At 43.4% G+C, this 18551-nt stretch overlaps 1 protein-coding gene across 4 annotated transcripts in view; it reads left to right on the top strand.

Annotated features, from left to right (window-relative positions):
• LOC139050771 (uncharacterized) overlaps positions 1-18551 on the top strand; it is a 56313-nt gene that overhangs the window by 29868 nt on the left and 7894 nt on the right. For 2 of the 4 annotated variants that reach the window (XM_070527500.1, XM_070527501.1), the window contains exons 7-8: positions 6220-6373; positions 9492-9786. In XM_070527500.1, the coding sequence (XP_070383601.1) occupies positions 6220-6373; positions 9492-9786 (449 nt within the window). Of the gene's footprint in view, positions 1-6219; positions 6374-9491; positions 12207-15675; positions 18544-18551 lie in introns of those variants that run through there. The other 2 variants (XM_070527503.1, XM_070527502.1) reach the window with 2 other exon arrangements.

Below are 18551 nucleotides of genomic sequence, written 5' to 3'. Positions count from 1 at the left end.
AAGTTTTTGTTTTATTTTCATTTTCATTTTCATTTATTTACTCTCAAGGCCGTTCAGGCATTACAGAGAGGAGTGGCAATAGAAAAAGAAAGAAAAAAAATAACTAATGAGGCAGCACATGGTCACAGATAGCCGACTTGAACACATCATGGTCTGTGATAGTGACGATGGAGGCGGGAAGGCGATTCCAGTCTTGACTTGTTTTCGGGATGAAGGCTTTGAGGTATACATTGCTTTTACACTGAGGCACCCCAACCTTCATTCGATGATCAATACGGGATGACAAATGGCTCGGTGGCGAAAAAAGTGTAATTTTTAGCTCATTATTAGTGTAGTATATTTTGTGAAACAGGCATAAGCGGGAAATTCGACGTCTAGTAGAAAGGAGAGGTAGTTCAAGCATTTGCTTCATGTGAGAAACGCTGGCAAAGCGATAGTAGTTAGAGAGGATAAACCTAACTGAGCGGTTCTGAACCGATTCTATGGACTGTGTTAACGAGCTAGTGTACGGGTCTCATATCGATGAAGCGTACTCGAGTTTAGAACGCACAAGTGTTTTATATAGTAGTAGTTTGAGCGGAACGGGAGCGAGGCGGAAATTCCGCCTAATAAAACCAAGGGAACTGTTAGCTTTGTTAATAACATGGTGGATATGCTTCTGCCATGACAGATTATTAGTGATATGGACGCCTAGATACTTGTAGCTGTCGACGAACTGAAGAGGGCAACCGTTAAGATCATAGCCCTGAGAAATGGACTGGTTAATCTTTCGAGACACCCTCATTGCTTTACATTTGTTAATGTTTAGTTTCATAAGCCATGCATCACACCAGGAAGAAATTTTATTTAAGTCAGATTGAAGAACGGAGAAGTCAGACTCATTAGAAATTACGCGGTACAGAACGCAGTCATCTGCAAAGAGCCTTATGTTAGAAGTAACAGAATCAGGCGGGTCATTAATATAAATTAGAAAAAGAAGAGGCCCTAGGACTGACCCCTGAGGAACACCGGATGTTACATTGCATGATTTAGAGTCATGATCATTAACAGAAACGTACTGTGTTCTATTCTGCAAGAAACATTCAATCCACTTAAGCAGGTTACAATCAAGATGGAGTGCGCTAAGTTTCAGTAATAGTAGTCGATGTGAGATGGTATCGAAAGCTTTCGCGAAGTCAAGGAAGATGCTGTCAATAACTGAAGCTCGATCTAATGCGGAAGACAAATCATTAGTAAAGGTTAATAATTGAGTCTCGCAAGAATAATTCTTGCGAAAATCATGCTGCTGTGACGCAAAAAAATTATTAGACTCGAGAAAGCTAACCAGGTTGCGGTAGATTATGTGCTCTAATAATTTGCATGGAATAGAAGTTAAGGAGATCGGCCGGTAGTTTAAGGGGTTATGTGTATCACTGGATTTGTGGACTGGAATCACCTTCGCCGTCTTCCAGTCGTCCGGAAGTGTTGAACTCAGCAAAGACTGCGTAAAAATATATGACAAGAAAGCAGATGAATATGCTACAGTACTCTTAAGGAATTTGTAATTTATGGTATCAACACCTGCCGATGAAGAAAGTTTAGCTTTCTTAATGAAATTGTGTATGCCATCTAAATCGATCGAAATCGGCTCCATCTCAGGGTACGTAAAGGCACGTGCGGACGGTGAATTATCTATTAGAGCGTTAGAAAAAGATAGCGAGAATGTGTTGTTAAAAACCGTTGAGCAAAGCTCACGGGGGACCGGAAATCCATCGTCAGTTTTCAGAACGATTTCTGTGGGTTTGCGTACGTTAATAATGTTCCAGAACTTCTTAGGATTAGTTGTGAGCAGATGAGGTAGTGTTTCAGAAAAAAAGTAATTGATAAGTAATCTTGATTATGTAACAGTTCCCATTCGTTTTTGTGTATTTTGCATTTCATTGTGATGCGAAAACGTCAAGTAGCCCATTGAGCGAAAAGCCTCGCGTCTGTCGTCTGTAGCAGCGAAACAGCACCTAAGCTCTCATTGTCATTGGCCGTGACACCACGGTACCAGTGCACCTAGACGGAGCAGAGTGGGTGAAAGGGAACACCTGCTGCTGCTGCGCTAATCTGCCAGGCATTGTGTGACGGGAGAGGGTGTTGCCACGACCCCATGCAACTCTCGCTCTCATTCTCAGAAGCCTGTGTTATCCACGTGTACCTTGTCCGCACAAGCCTCTGTTCTAACTGCGCTTCGATAAGGCCAGATCAAAATGCGCCAAGGATCTCATCTCGCTCGCTTTCCCGTCAAGAAATTGTAGCTCGAAGGACTGCTCAGTGGTGTTCCAATTCACTTGATTGTCTTAATTGTGCCCTGGTCCATTGGCTGGAGGATTGCAGTAGTGTTGGGTGCAAGAAACGCGAGTGTGATTCAATTGGACATCAATGCTTTCACGTTCACAACTCGTAAAAAGTGTTCAGGTGTTCTTGGATTTTGGTTTATTTCTCATTTGCCTACATGATCAATCTATGTCAGGAGCCTACAGGATCAAATTAGAATGATTGAGTGAGTGAATGTAACTAACCAACATATGCATGACTACAGTCGATTTCATAGCCAGCAGTAAACTGTCTTGCACTGACATTGCTTGCTGTCAGCAGCATGATTGATGAAATCTTGCACTGCATCTGTTGTAGTTCGCAGCCAGGCAGTGTTTCATGAATGGGCACCTATTTGCACATAAAGCAGGCAGTGGCATGGTACTATAGACACTGCAGTTCTCGCTTAAAGTGATTTTTTTTTTTATGGAATAGTGCTTAAATGTATGGGACTAGGGGCACAATTAGATGAGTGCATGTCTAGTCTGCTTGTGTTCTTTATCCTGTTAATTTAGTGCTGTGAAAGAGCCCCTCACCAGGTCTGGCCATGTTGAGCTGACAAGCGCAGTGCAAACAATGCGTGTTAATGATCGTATCTGCTAAGTATTACATCGCTACGGGCTGCGGAAAGAGCTGAAATTTCAAACCAAATGCTGTTTACCCTTCTCATGGGCACCGCGCTCCCAGCCCAAGAGTGACGTCCATATCGCAAGTGCGCTACGTACATCACCGTGCTGTGACATCACTCTCAGTGACACGTGACTTCAAGAATTATTCAAGGCAAAAGCAGTTGTTTGTTTTATCTGTTGCTTCAATAGATGAATTAAGGTTTAGAGAAATAATAAAACCTCAGGGTGTCTACCAACCGGGAAAACCGGGAAAACCGGGAATTCTCAGGGAATTTGAACAGTCTGGAAAAACTCAGGGAAAACTCAGGGAATTTGTGCTTCTGTCAGGGAAAATTAGCTGTAACTTTATTGAAAGGGCACGAAAGTCGTGTTAATGCTCGCTCCAGTAACAGGGGAATCGCAATGAATCGTCATTGACGCCGTGCCATCGGCACGATGTGTTGCCAGAGTAGTTAACGACCGATTTTCCAGACGCTTTTTCGAACATGCCCGATAATTTGCACGGCTTTGCGGCACCACCACGTACTCCATATAGTAAATGTATATTGCCCTGACTGCAGGTCTGAAATGGAATTAATCAAAGCCGCCACCGCCGCCATTTTGATTATCTCGCCGCCTCGAACTGGCACTATCGCACGCAGATCCGCCGGCAGCCGTAGCTACCACCACGGCAACGTTAGGCCTAGCTGCTTCTACGTTCGCTGTTAAGCTTCTTGCCGTGCGGTGCCGTGTTTTTCATTGAAAGAATTCGCCGCTGTCAGCAATGGCACCAACACCACGTTTGTAATCTTCGCCATTGGCTTCGAAGCTCTCAGAGCACACAGCGCGTTTCGTTATGCCAGTCTCCGAAAGTTAGCTTCGCCTCATTACAGCAGTGTTAGGCGGTGAAGCTTAACAAACGTGGGAAGGGGCAATTGTCACGGGACACAGTATGTATTCTTTAAATATACGCGCGTGCACCCCCATCTCCTGTCACAGCACGAGCACTGATATGCCTAATAAGTGTACTGGCAGGCCTTAAGAACTTTTGCGGACCTGCCTGTGCCAATTTTAGCCCTTATAGGCAGTTAGAGTCATGCATTCATTTTTTTTGGACTGCCCGATTTTTCGGGTGTTTTTGCGTCCCCTAGGGAGACCGAACTTTCGGACGTTGACTGTACAACTGACCAAGAGGATGCTTCAAATGATCCATAGGGTGAACGTGTGGCAGAAGGAGGATGAGAACAGGAAGGACCGATGTCCTGAGGAATTAACGGGAAATTAGGCGTGCCGCCACCTCTTCGAAGGAGCTTGAGCTCAAAAAACAAAGCGTTGGCTGATGCCGAGATGCAGGTGTCCCTCATTCAAACCAAAATAAGCTATTTAAAGCAGTGAAACCCTACACTGAGATGTTTTGTACGGGCTGAGAGTATGTCATTGTCAGGACAGTTGAGATTGACTTCCCAGCTGCTGAGAGAGAATCTTAGTTGTGACAAAGTTCAGGCCTCATACCGGTAAGCTTGCTATCAGTTGATAGAAATAGCTCATATTAAAAAATATTTACTTATGTATGCATCTCCTTACATTCTTATTTGTAAATGTCGACCCAATTTGCAATGGGTTTTATCATTTTTTCACTGTGCATTTTACTAACACCTTCCTTCTGTTTTCTTTTTAAATAAAATAGATATTAATCCTTACTATTCAAACTGGATTAAGTCATTTTTTTGTTTCAACATGCTTACTAGAGAGTGACAGTATCGGGCAACATGGTGTCAGCCTGTCTTGACATAAAACAAAGTTCTGGCTCACTCAGGGAATTTAGCAAAAGTGCTCAGGGAAAACCTGGAAAACTCAGGGAATTTGGAAATGTCAGCTTGGTAGACACCCTGAACCTACAAACTGAATGTCTGCGTGTCTTTGTTTAACTTTGTATTGTGGCAAGAGCGACATACTTCCGTTTCGACTGCTTGTTCCCCTGTCATGCAATTGCACATGCTGAGAGTGAAACTGTCATTTTCTTCGGTGTTGCAGCGTGCGATCATGCTCTTTGAACTGCTTGCATTCGCTGTAGTGTTTGTGTAGTACTGACTTAGGTTGCTATTCAAGTGTTCTTGTGCACAGCGCACAAAATAGTGCTCCGCGAGAAACAAGACAAACGCAAAAACTCATGCACGAGACTGTCAGTGAAAGTGCGCTGAAAAAGAAAAAAAAAGAAGGAAAAAAAAGAAAGAGAGAGAGAGGGGGGGGGGGCAGGACTCGTGATGTATACATTACGCTATCCTCCAGCTCTGCTGCGGGAGAACACAGGGAAGGAATTTCACTTGCAGAGGCTAGACAGGGCAATTAGAGAGAGTGTCTGTGTTGGTGGTGGCACTCGACTTCTGAAATCATGGGTTCATGGCAATATAATATTTCTATCTCGGCTATTAATGAACCAATGCAAAAAATCCTTGTGGCAGAATGCTCTCTAGAGAGCATGTATCAGCTTTCAGCTTATATCCCAAATTTGCTATGTGACCTGGTGAGGGGTCCTTTAACATGTTCCTCCATTCAGGTGGAGCACGAATCTTTTTTCCAAGCACAGCGATAACGATTGTCCGCAGCATGTAGGCTGTGACCGTGTCAGTGGCTGTCATCACTGTCATTGCAAGGTGCGAAACTTGTTCAGGCTACATGTTCGTGTAAACTGATAACATACCCAAAGGCTGCACATAGACATTGAACTTAGATGTGTGCATAAATTGGGAGGTTTTTTCTGCTCCGGGTGCTGCAGATCATGTGTCAGGATGCAGTTGCCCACCATGTGGGGCCCTATGAAGGTGACATTCACACCACTAGATTGCATTGCTACCAGCATTGCATCAACTATCATCATTTTATGACGATGTTTAAAGTTGTGTCAACAACAAATATGGTACCGCATCAACTGTCAACGTGGCAGGACAGTGTTGACAATCAATGAAATGCTTGTGGCACTCCAGTCCACTGGTGCCAATGTTCACATGTGTCTGACTGATGGCTGCAGCTCATGCGCAGTGCAATGTCACTGAGCCTTCACATTCTAGTTAGTGATAGTTAAGGTAACACTTCCTTTAATGTAACTGTATAAACTTACTGTATGTGACTGTAATGTGACTGTATAACGTGGCCCTTGCTGGCAACCCACCAACAGTGCGCTGCCAGCAAATGTGGAAGCTTAAGCTTTGGGCACTGTGGAAAAGTGGCCCTTGTGGCTCTACAACAGCCTCTATGTGCTTGCTGCACTCAGGTTTTCCACATGGGACCACAGTGGCTTGCAGGCAAGGCTGTCATTGCAAGCCAAACCAGAGAGACGTGGCAACTGGCGCCAGTGGACAGAGGAGAGCCGCTGCATGTGACACTTGCCCTTGTCCAGAGGCAGGGGATCTTTGTCATCGCCACAGGTGAGCGCGTGGTGTGCAAGCATGCAGTGTTGGGGGTGGAGCTCAGAAACAAAATTTTAAGCTTGAGTTGTGTGTATTATCTGTTTATTCTGTGGATCTGGAGTATTAATGGAGGGTTGCTAAGACCATGTTTCGTAATAATTTTTACAACCATGCGAGTGGCTGACTTCAGAGTGCTCCGCCTTGTGACATAGATGCCACCATGACTCGTTCTGTGGTTCCCTGTGGCCTAGTGACATTCGAACTGCTCGTGTCACCATTTCGGACACTTGCACATAGCAAGGCTGAAAGATTGACTGCTGTGATCGGGGCTGTTCACTTTTTTTCCTCAAACTATCTTGCAGTGCCCCCTACCCCCAATCGATTTTCTTTTTTCCTATCCACCCTGCATAGGGAATTTTGCAAAGTTTACATGGGGGATCGAAAGAGCCATGGAATACAATATTTATTATTTACTCAATAATTGTTTATCGAACTTCTATATTGTAATGCGCTAGGCTATTGTAAACATGTATTTTGTCCACACCTTATTTCAAACTACCTGCAGCCATGCACCAAGCTCAATAGTACAAACTGGGTCATAGAAACTATATCAAGAGCTTGTTGTTCGTTGTAAAAAAAAAAAAGAGAAATCTACAACGTCTTGGTTGTCACACCTTCATAAATGTGCAGGTTTATTATGAAAACTATTCTTATAGCGCCAACAAAGACTCTTAAAGTTACATATTTCCAGAAAGGGAAAACAACCTTCATAAAACCTTGCATTGTGATTTTTAAGGCAATGGGAATGAACAACTCAAGATGCTATCAGACATGGGTAATGTGAGTAAGGTTCTAGTGCTTACACGTCTTGTCCTCACCTTCCAAAACCTTGTTCTTTTGACCCATTCTGGATGGTGAAAGCATAGCTGGTAGACTGAACAATGCCCTGATCAACAAAAGGCAAAAGCAACTGTTGAAGGTGCTCGTGGGACCTTGTATTAATGACTGTGCACTCGATTTGTACCTCTCCCACTAATTAGGGCAGAAGGGGCCATGGCCCTCTTGTGTGCACCCCATGCTTACCGGTAAAATCATTACAAGGGTGCTCCCAGCCAGCTACTCAGCCATTATGGTACTTTAACGCTTGGAAAAGGGCTTATCCCCGTAACCCGAAGGTGTCCTCACCTAATAGATTCTTTAGGATGTCACATGGGAAATTGCTGTCATGGGAGTGCCACATAAATCTGTTTCAGGATTTCTACCAACCGGGAAAACCGGGAATTCTCAGGGATTTCGAATAGCCTGGAAATACTCAGGGAAAACTCAGAGAATTTGTTCTATGAGGGAAAATTAGCTAATTTTATTGAAAGGGAATGAAAATCGCGGTAATGCTGGCTTGAGTAACAGAGAGAGATCATAACGAATTGTCTTTCGACGTCGTGTCGTCGGCTGGAGGAGTTGCCAGTGTACAGTCAGCGACCGACTTTCCGGATGCCGCATAATTCGGATGGCTTCGTGGCACTACCACATACCCCATAGAGTCAGTGTATAAGAACGTCTGAAATTTAGGACGCAAGAACCCTTTACCGTCCGATTTGCCGTACTTTTTGCCATGACCGTAGGTCCGAAACGGTATTAATCAGTCACCGCTGCCGCTGTTTTGATTACCTCGCCGACTCGCCAGCGCTCTCGCATGCAGATCTGCTGGCAGCCGTAGCCACCACTGCGGCACCCGCTAGGCCTAGCTTCGACCTTCCCTATTAACCTTCTTGCCGTTCGGCGCCGTGTTTTTCATTGAAACAATTCTCCACTTAGCCTTTGCGGTTCTCGCGATTAAAGCCCGGAAAGTATGGCGGTTCCCGAAAGTCAGCTTTGCCTCGATATAGCAATGTTACGGGGTGAAGCGTAACAAGCGTGGGATGGGGTGATTGTCATGGGACACAGTATGTATTCTTTAATTATACACGTGTCCACCTGCCATCACCTGTCACGGTATGAGCACTGATATGCCTAATAAGTGTACTAGCAGGCCTTTCGGATGAGACCTTCTCGCCCTTTTCGGAACCCTTAAGGGCAGTGAAAGGCACGCATTCATTATTTTGAACTGCCCGATTTTTTTGATGTTTTCACGGTCCCTAGGGAGTCTGAAAAATTGGACATTGACTGTACACTTGACCAAGAGGATGATTCAAATGTTGCACAGGGCGAACGCACGGTGAAAAGAGGACAAGTACATAAAGGACCTACACCTTGAGGAATGAACGGCAAAGGAAGCGTGCCGCTGCTTCTTTCAAGGCGCTTGAGCTCAGTAAACGAAGTGTTAGCTGACGCCGAGATCCTGGTGTCCCTCATGCAAACCAAAATAAACTCTTTAAAGCAGTGAAACCCAACACTGAGGAGTGTGTGTGGGGTGAGAGTACGTCAGGACAATTGAAGTTGACACACCACTTGTTGAGAGAGAATCTCACTTGTGACAAGGTTCGGGCCTCATACCAATGAGCTTTCTATCAGTTGATAGAAATAGCTCATATCCCCTGCAGTCATATCCCCCTCAGTCCCTGCAGCCAGAAAAAAAAGGGCAGGCGAATACCACCCAGAGGCACCTTATTTTCCTTTGGCACTCGGAATGAGAGAGGAGGAATGGCACAGAATGAAGATGGATGCCGCCCTCTTTGATTTTTTGACTGAATTGAAGGCTTCATGCATTAAAGCCACCGGCAAAAAGCAAGCCTGAACTCATCGCAACGCTTGTAAAATTGAATGCCCATTTGTGCAAAGTGTCATTCAAGTAATAATAAAGGCAACTGTCGATTCAAATAGCACAACTTCTTTTCTTCAAATTATGTATAGTGACAAATCACTGTAATGATTCTTGTTGTTATGTAGGTCAATTCACAAATCCAATTAATTGATTAATTATTCATTTAAATGGTTCCAATAAATGGGTTCAAAACTTTAATTGATGCCCAGCTCTACTAAAATGTTCTTTGTGGTGTCTGTTCCTGTGTTCTTTTTTGTTATTCTAGTATAATTTGTAACTAGGCCATCAGTATGTACTAGTCTTGAAGCGAAATCTGGAAATGTATCTGAAATGTAGTCTGACGTCAGCTTCTTGACTTTCTAACTGCCTATGCAGTTGACATGAAGTTGTACATATCAATGGATGCTGGCCATCAAGTGCGGGAGATCGTAGCTGCTCGGCGATGGAACGGTCGAGTGACGGCACTGGCCCTACGAGGCCCACTGCTGGTGATTGGCCTGGACAGCGGCTGGCTGTGCGTGTACCGAGTGCAGGACTTGCTTCTTGACTTGGAGTCTAGGCTGCCAGACTGGAGCCAGCAACTAGACAGAGACCCAATCATAGCTGTTGATGTAACTAGTGAGCCGGACACCCCACGGCCAGTGGTGGCAGCCGCCACTCGCCATCAACGGTATGTCGTCACCTGGCCTTTCCGTTCTGTGTCGAGTGTTGACTAGTGTTTGTCATGTTTCTTGTTGCTAATTTATGCACATATGTTGTATGCCTGGAAACCATCTAGGAAAGGCTTTTTCTAGTGTTGCTTTATTGACATGCAAGTGTACAGCCGTGTTATGCAATGCTCCAGTTTATCATACTATGAGACCCTGTGGTGTATAAGATAGCTAATGGCTGCAACAGTCCTACTGGACAAGGTTAAAAAAAAAGAAGCACACTACATGGCACTGCACGACGTGGTGTCCTCTTCTTTTTTTTAATCCTTGCCCAGTAGCACTGTTGCAGCTATGAACGCATATCAACTTGCCTGATTTTTCACCCCGCATTACTCACTTCAGTCACAACGTTGGAGCAAGTATTGGCTGTTGTCGAAAATGCTGTTCAGGTATTGCCTTAGCATTAGTGCTTCCATTTTGGAATGCTATGCTTGTGCTGAGGGGAAGGGGGGAATTTCTCTAAAATGTGAATTTCATATTGCTGCTGGTTTGAGTGATAAGATTAAACGAAATTCAGCCACGATTCTAATGTGGGCATCATGCATTGCACAGTTGATCCTTAAGATGGCTGTTGTAATCAAGAGTTGATTATTAGTTGTGATTGCTCAATATAGTGGTTTGTTGTATCAGATGGGAAACTTGCTGCTTGGCTCCCATACTGAAGCCTGCCGCAGATCACATTGTGCCCTTTGATGCACCTGGTGGCCTTGTGCAGCATTTAGCTGCTTGTAGTGACTACTCTGCTGTGTACTTTGAGTTGCACGCAGTCAGCTGCCCGTTTTGTTCACTGCACTGTTTCTTGTGCAGAGTAACATACATGCTTTGTTTGCCTGAAAAAAGAATAGAGAAGAACTTTCATCCACCACAGTCTCTTCTGTGAGCTGCATTTAACTTTTTTTTTCCAGTGCTTTGATATACCGTTGTACAATGTACTGTATTTGGTGTCAAAAGCTTGTGGGATACTTGTACAGACTTTGTGCATGCGATCTGTAAGTGAACACAACACATCATTTTTTTTTTCATTCTTCTGCAGACATGCAGCTCAAAACCTAGAGCTATGTGGAAATTCAGGCTTTTTGCAGATCCTGCAGAGTGCATAGTTTAGATACCGAGGTTACCAGTGCACTTCTAATTTAAATTCATGAAGCAGCTGTTCTAGCCGAGAGCCTGCTGCCACTGTTTAATGGTTTTGTACAGTGACGTGCTCAATGACAGTGACAATACAGTGACACAACAGAGGACTTATGCACAGGCAAGCAAGGCAATTCCCACTGGGCAGAAGGAAGAGCACTCTAGCAGCTACCAGACATCTTGCAATGCTGGCGTAATGAGTGCCACCAGTGGTGTTGTAGGCACTGCACCTTGATGGTGCATGAAGTGAGACCGATGGGATAATGTTAGCTTGCTGCTTACTCGGAGCAATCCACTCCCTATTCCACTTCTCAAAAATTTCTGTGCCAGGAAGCTAACTTCCCAGGTGTGAGATTTTACCGTATATATCGTATATAAGCCACACTTCTCAGACGCAGGTTATCAAGCCTACAGCTACACATTAACACACTTTAGTGGCACTGCGACTTCTGGGTCAGATAATTAAAAAACTGGTGACAGATATCAACATTTTATTTCACCATTTAGCGTGGCTTTCAAGCTAATCACTCTCGGACGAGCTCAGCTCATCGGCAGTCTCACCACTGTGGGATGAGCTCACCTCACCGGCACGCTCCCAGAGCTGGTCATCCTCTGTGCCGTCCATGACACTTGAAATGCCCGTGACTCTAAAGCTCTTTGCAATAGTGTCCTCTATCGATAGTATCAACTATTCTGGACGCCACGCGTCCAGAATCTAACCCCACACTTGCTGAAGGGACGCTTGCTTCAGTCATCCTGCCGGAGTTGTTTCATGGTTGCCTGCGGCCATCCACTCGATGTAGCACTGCCGAAACTGTCTTGAATGGCCAATTTGCAAAAATATCGAGCGATTGCAGCATGCTTGTCAAGCCACGAGGAATCACGGCTAAGTCCGTTCGGCAGTCGGCCAGCCGAGCCTTCATTCTGTCTGTTATGTCCATGCGCAGTGACGATGATAATTGTATGCAGTGAGTGGGAAAAACTAACTGGTGCCATCTTGTAGCACTTTGTGGGACTAAGCACATTTTGTTTTTCTGTTTTTTCCCACATTTTTTGCATACGAAAGCAGGGGGGGGTGTGCAAGCTATACACGGTGGTGGCTTATACATGAGTATATACAGTATGCCGCAATTTATTGCTTTATTATGCAGTACACATTGCTCATTCATCATCAGCCTGGCTATGCCCACTGCAGGGCAAAGGCCTCTCTCATACTTCACCAACCGCCCCGGTCATATGCTAATTGTGGCCATGTTGTCCCTGCAAACTTCTTAATCTCATCTGCCCACCTAACTTTCTGCCACCCCCTGCTACGCTTCCCTTCCCTTGGAATCCATTCCGTAACTCTTAATGACCATCGGTTATCTTTCCCTCCCTTATACATGAGTATATACAGTATGCCGCAATTTATTGCTTTATGCAGTACACATTGCTCATTCATCATCAGCCTGGCTACGCCCACTGCAGGGCAAAGGCCTCTCTCATACTTCACCAACCGCCCCGGTCATATGCTAATTGTGGCCATGTTGTCCCTGCAAACTTCTTAATCTCATCGGCCCACCTAACTTTCTGCCACCCCCTGCTACGCTTCCCTTCCCTTGGAATCCATTCCGTAACTCTTAATGACCATCGGTTATCTTCCCTCCTCATTACGTGTCCTGCCCATGCCCATTTATTTTTCTTGATTTCAACTAAGATATCATTAACTCGCGTTTGTTCCCTCACCCAGTCTGCTCTTCTCTTATCCCTTAACATTACACCTACCATTCTTCTTTCCATAGCTCGTTGCATCTTCCTCAATTTAAGTAGAACCCTTTTCCTAAACCTCCAAGTTTCTGCCGCGTACGTGAGTACTGGTAAGACACAGCTGTTATAAACTTTTCTCTTGAGGGATAATGGCAACCCGCTATTCATGATCTGAGAATATCTGTCAAACACACCCCAGCCAATTCTTATTCTTCTGGTTATTTCAGTCTCATGATCCGAATCCGCGGTCACTACCAGCCCTAAGTAGATGTATTCCCTTAACACTTCTAGTGCCTTGCTACATATAGTAAACTGCTGTTATCTTCCAAGACTGTTAAACATTACTTTATTTTTCTGCAGATTAATTTTTGGACCCACCCTTCTGCTTTGTCTCTCCAGGTCAGTGAGCATGCATTGCAATTGGTCCCCTGAGTTACTAAGCAAGGCAATATCATCAGCGAATCGCAAGTTACTAAGGTATTTTCCATTAATTCTTATCCCCAATTCTTCCCAATTCAGGTCTCTGAATACCTCCTGTAAGCACGCTGTGAATAGCATTGGAGAGATCAAATGTCCCTGCCTTATGCCTTTCTTTATTGGGATTTTGTTGCTTTCTTTATGTAGGACTACTGTGGCTGTGGAGCCGCTATATATATCTTTCAGTATTTTTACATGCGGCTCATCTACACCCTGATTCTGTAATGCCTCCATCACTGCTGAAATTTAGACTGAATCAAACGCTTTCTCGTAATCAATGAAAGCTATATATAAGGGTTGGTTATATTCTGCACATTTCTCTATCACCTGATTGATAGTGTGAATATGGTTTATTGTTGAGTAGCCTTTACAAAATCCTATCTGGTCCTTTGGTTGACAGAAGTCCAATGTGTTCCTGATTCTATTTGTGATTACCTTAGTAAATACTTTGTAGGTAACGAACAGTAAGCTGATCTGTCTATAATTTTTCAATCTTTGGCATCCCCTTTCTTATGGATTAAGATTTGGTTGGCGTTCTCCCAAGATTCCAGTACACTCGAGGTCATAAGGCATTGCGTATACAGGGTGGCCAGTTCTTCTAGAGCAATCTGCCCACCATCCTTCAACAAATCTGCTGTTACCTGATCCTCCCCAGCTGCCTTCCCCCTTTGCATATCTCCCAAGGCGTTCTTTACTTCTTTTGGTGTTACTTGTGGGATGTCAAATTCCTCTAGACTGTTCCCTCTTCCATTATCTTTGTGGGTGCCACTGGTACTGTATCGATCTCTATAGAACTCCTCAGTTATTTGACCTATATTATCCATATTAGTAATGATATTGCCGGCTTTGTCTCTTAACGCATACATCTAATTCTTGCCTATTCCTAGTTTCTTCGCTGCTTTTAGGCTTCCTCCATTCCTGAGAGCATGTTAAATTCTATCCATATTATACTTATTGACATATATATATATATATATATATATATATATATATATATATATATATATATATATATATATATATATATATTGACATATTGATGCTACTTTATTGGCCAATTATACCAGATATACTATCTGGGACACTATATGAAAGAACATGCAGCCTGATCCTATTAATACCCCTCAATAAAGTTTTGATTAGGTTAGGATTTTTTATTATTTGTGCATATTGCAACCCTAGGAAAGGTTTTGCAGGAGTGGGGTAAAAACAAACAGTGCACAATACACAGTCAACATTAAGACAATATTAGCAACTGTTAATAGTTGCAAATTCCTTTGGTGACTAAGACCTGACATCACTGGGCAACATGTTCCAACATTCTATAGTACGAGAGAAGAGGCTGTGCTTAAATCTATCAGTTCTGGCATAAATCAGTGCTATATTTAGAGGGTGAGAATATCTAGTCGAAGCTAGGTTTGAAAAATTTAATGTAATGTAAAGGTAAGCAGCGTCGAGTAATAGTTAGTCTAAAAAAATTTAAGGCATTCATTCTGATGACATGCATAAAGAGTAGTGAGATTCAAACAAGAGATGTTCGAAGAGAGGGAGAAGTCATGATCATAATGCTGGCATATAAAGTGGTTGTCGTGAGCCGATCTGAGCTTCAAATTGTCCCATTTTAAGTAGGGATTCCAAATTACTGAGCCATGTACTAGGATAGGATGCACTCAGCTCTTGTAACTTGAAGTAAGCAATTTGGTAGCCATGGGAGCTGAATGAAGTGTGCATTGTAAATAGTTGAGACAGGAAAGCACTTTAGTATAGGTTAAATCAATGTTTTTAGACCATGAGAAGTCTGTAAATATAACACCCAGGTACTGTATACAGACACTTTTTGCTGGGACTAACCTTCATTATATTAGATGACAGTGAGGTATGTGTTGAAAAAGACATACAGGCGGTGTTGCCATTTTAGTGATTTTGTTGCTAGATTTAGATACTTCCTCGTAAGTTTAGTGACAAATTTTTCTATCTATAGTGAACAGGGGCATTTTAGCGACATAACAGAAGAATTGGCGACATTTTAGCAACATTAAAGTTAGGAAAGTTGCTTCAAAAATGGTTTTCTAGGAAGCACTTTTATTATTCCAAAACTACAAGTACAAGTCACCCAACTTGGCTTTACAGTGCATGGACTCTGAGGAAGAAATTATTGTCTTCACATCAGTGGTTTTCACATTGTGCTTGTGGTTCATAACGTATACATCATGCTCACAAAAACATGTTTCTTTGTTTAAGTTTCTATAAAACGGATTTTAATGGCACGTAGTGGTGCTGGTTCTGCACCTTTGCTAAACTGCTTGATTAGTGAATATTCATAACTGTAGGCGAAAACGCCTCAGAGGTGTTTCACCATGGAAGAGGACCTCTGTATCCCGTGAGAGGTTTCAGCAAGGAGACCATTTAGCAGTGATTTGAAGTTGATTACCGTGACTGAGAACGTGAAGTGAGCGTACTGATCTTTTCACGGTAACTCTAACCTTGTTCGACAGGTGGTGCATCAAAGTGCTCCGCTTGACCGAGTGAGGGATCACTGAGCTAAACCTCTTCCTCTTGTGCGGCTCTCCACTGCCGTCTCCGCTCGCCCGCTGGGCCCACTGGCCCATAAACTCACTCAGCTATAGCTCTCCATTATTGGACACGCTGGCATGTCTCACCAGACCAAAGCTAGATTAGCTTGTCGACGCCGTTGCCTTTCTGCGCCGCTTAGCATAGCAGTTTTCTTAGTTGGTGCTACCGCAAGCGAAGCAGTAGGCGGCGTGTAAGCACTGCTAATGCATGTTGAAGCTGCACTCCATAGGCCATGAGACGTCACAGGCTAATCCGATGCGAAAGACAACCCATGTGCAGGAACTGTGTCGTCTTTTTAGCAGAAGGCCTACACCACCCAGGCCAGGCTACACCGTGTTGGAGCTGCCGCTGCGCTGAGAGTGCCAAGCGCTTATGGTCGGCATACGTTTAGTGTCATGATGCAGTACTTCGCTTCAGCGCTCTTAGATGGCGGCACCATCCCTGCCAAGAATTTGTATTTTACTTGTTTGCCACTGACGTCACATACGTTACAGAAAGTTGATCGTGGACCCCGGCATAAAACACTTTCGTGTTAAAATGCACAAAGACACAACGAGGGGCTATTTAACCCCGCACGGGCATGGCTTGAGGTCTCCCCATATTGAGCCGCGACTATGGGCAAAGGTGGGACAAGCCACAGCTCAAAGGCCTGGAAGCAATAACAAGCTTGTTTACCAAACTGTCAAAGTTAATTGCTGAGGCATGTCATAGTCCATCTCTTCATTTATTTACATATAGTGTAGGTCATCTCGGTCCTGTAATTGCTATGGTCAGAATCATTTGCACTATGAATCATGCTCTGAAGAAACCATGGCGAATTGTTGCAGCTTGAAAAAAAAATTTTATTTTTCTAACCCACACCAAAAGTACAGCTGGCAGAATAAAAACGCCACTGTCATATACAGTACTTTTCTTCTGATTTATAAAATGCCACTAGCATAAAGGTGTAGTGCTGATGCTTATGCTTATTTGTAAGCGTATAGATTTTTCACAATTTCTGAATTGTCCTCTTTGTGATGGGAATGTTTAGTGGTTGGTATGTGTGCAATGCATAATATTTTGTCCTAACTTTATATAAGTGTGCGGCTCTCTTGGTGTGGATTCTTCATACCTGCTTCGTCTGTGTAAGCAGCGTATGTAGTAAAGATGGTACGTACTATGTCACAAAATAATACAGCACCATATTTTGTTTTTCTTCTGTGCAATTTTCAAGTTATTCCTATTTGGACCTTGTGCTTGCTTCATTAAAGAATTCTGTTACGTTCTTATGTGAAATAGGGTAGTAAGATCTGTCATTTTCTTTTTCACAGTCTAAGTTTTTGTAAGAAGCCCAGTGCTCCTTTGTCTTCTTAATTTGTGGCTGTGCATACAGGACAATGTTGCATTAAGCGATTTCTGAGTATGAAACTTCGTCTGTGGCAGTTCCTTCTTGTCCGTTCCAATAAAACAAAATTTGGTGGAATTTTGCACAGGCTATATAGTATACTCCTATCTGTGCATTCCGCTGCCTTTTTCGCACCTTTTGGATGGTGGAAGGCCAGTTTTCTCATCGATTCAGTGCCCGCGTAATTAGGTCAAGCTGCCTTCAGTTGTCAACGTCTATTGCAACGGTATTGCTTGGTTAGTTCAACCTTCTTTGTCTCGGCTGATCCAGGGACTAGGAAAGGGTTCAGTTCACAGTCAGCTGGTCTGTATGCTCGAGAAACGAGTTGCGGCCAGAGAAAACGGCAATTGCTTTTGCTTCATTATTTCCTCGATTGATGGCTCACCACAACGCTGGCAGATCCTCGAAACCATATACCCATGATATGGTTTCGGTGGGCACTATTCATGTTTGTTCTAGTAAAGGTACCCCCCTCATTTTCATAGAAAACTTACCTGGGGATGCCTTCCGAAAAAATAATCCTGGCCAACAAGCATAAGAAATTTAGTTTAGATTAGATTGGGTTAGGGTAGGTCAAGTCAGTTTGTCCAAGATGGCAACTGCATTAGAAGAAGGTTTCAATAAATGCAATTTAAACTTTAAATCCTCTGTACTTAGTCAATGCTTTGAATTTGTCTACATCAACAAAACATGGAATTAAAATTTAGGTTACGTTAAGTTAACTGTCATATTATGTTAGTTTTTTAAAGTTTGACTACATTTGTGGAAGGTTTCAGTAAATGCAACTTAAAAAATTTACATCCTGAGTAATTGGTCAATGCTTCGGATTTCTCGTCAACATCAACGACACGTGCTAAATACATTTGGTTGAGTTGGGTTGCATGGGGGTAGTTTAGGTAATTTCTACTACGTCTGGCTAAACAATGAGTAGCAGCTTAGTAGACGACCGAGTCAGCGATGTTATGCTCCCATGTTTTTTAGCTTCTGTGTCATGAAGCATTCACCTCCTTGAAAATAAAGCTGTAACTGATTCGTATAAAAGCCATTTAGTAAATTATTTGGGCGCTCTGAGGCCTGCCAGTATGTCTTCTAGAGTTACACTTGGTCCATGCAGGACCTTCATTTAATGCAACATTTTCCAAATCCCATTTAATTGAGCCTTTGCAGTCTGCGCAGTTACATGTGTGCGGTAACCATGTCTGCAATAACCCTAATATCTTTGATGGAGTTGGAATTTTTGGAATGCAAGGGCAAATTTCTTTCTGTGCTTGCATGTTGTTATGGCCCTCATTGGATCTGTTGGTATAATCTCGTTGCAGTGATGGGCACATACTTAGATGTTTTTTTTTGTGTGTTTAATCATGGGTCTGTGTTCTGAATAAACTAGGAAGTTACTGCCCCTTTCGCCCTCCT

Source organism: Dermacentor albipictus, chromosome 10 (genome assembly GCF_038994185.2).
Source record: "Dermacentor albipictus isolate Rhodes 1998 colony chromosome 10, USDA_Dalb.pri_finalv2, whole genome shotgun sequence".
Lineage (NCBI taxonomy): Eukaryota > Metazoa > Arthropoda > Arachnida > Ixodida > Ixodidae > Dermacentor > Dermacentor albipictus.
The sequence above is the reverse complement of the archived record's forward strand: the minus strand, read 5'-3'. Positions and strand labels throughout refer to the sequence as shown.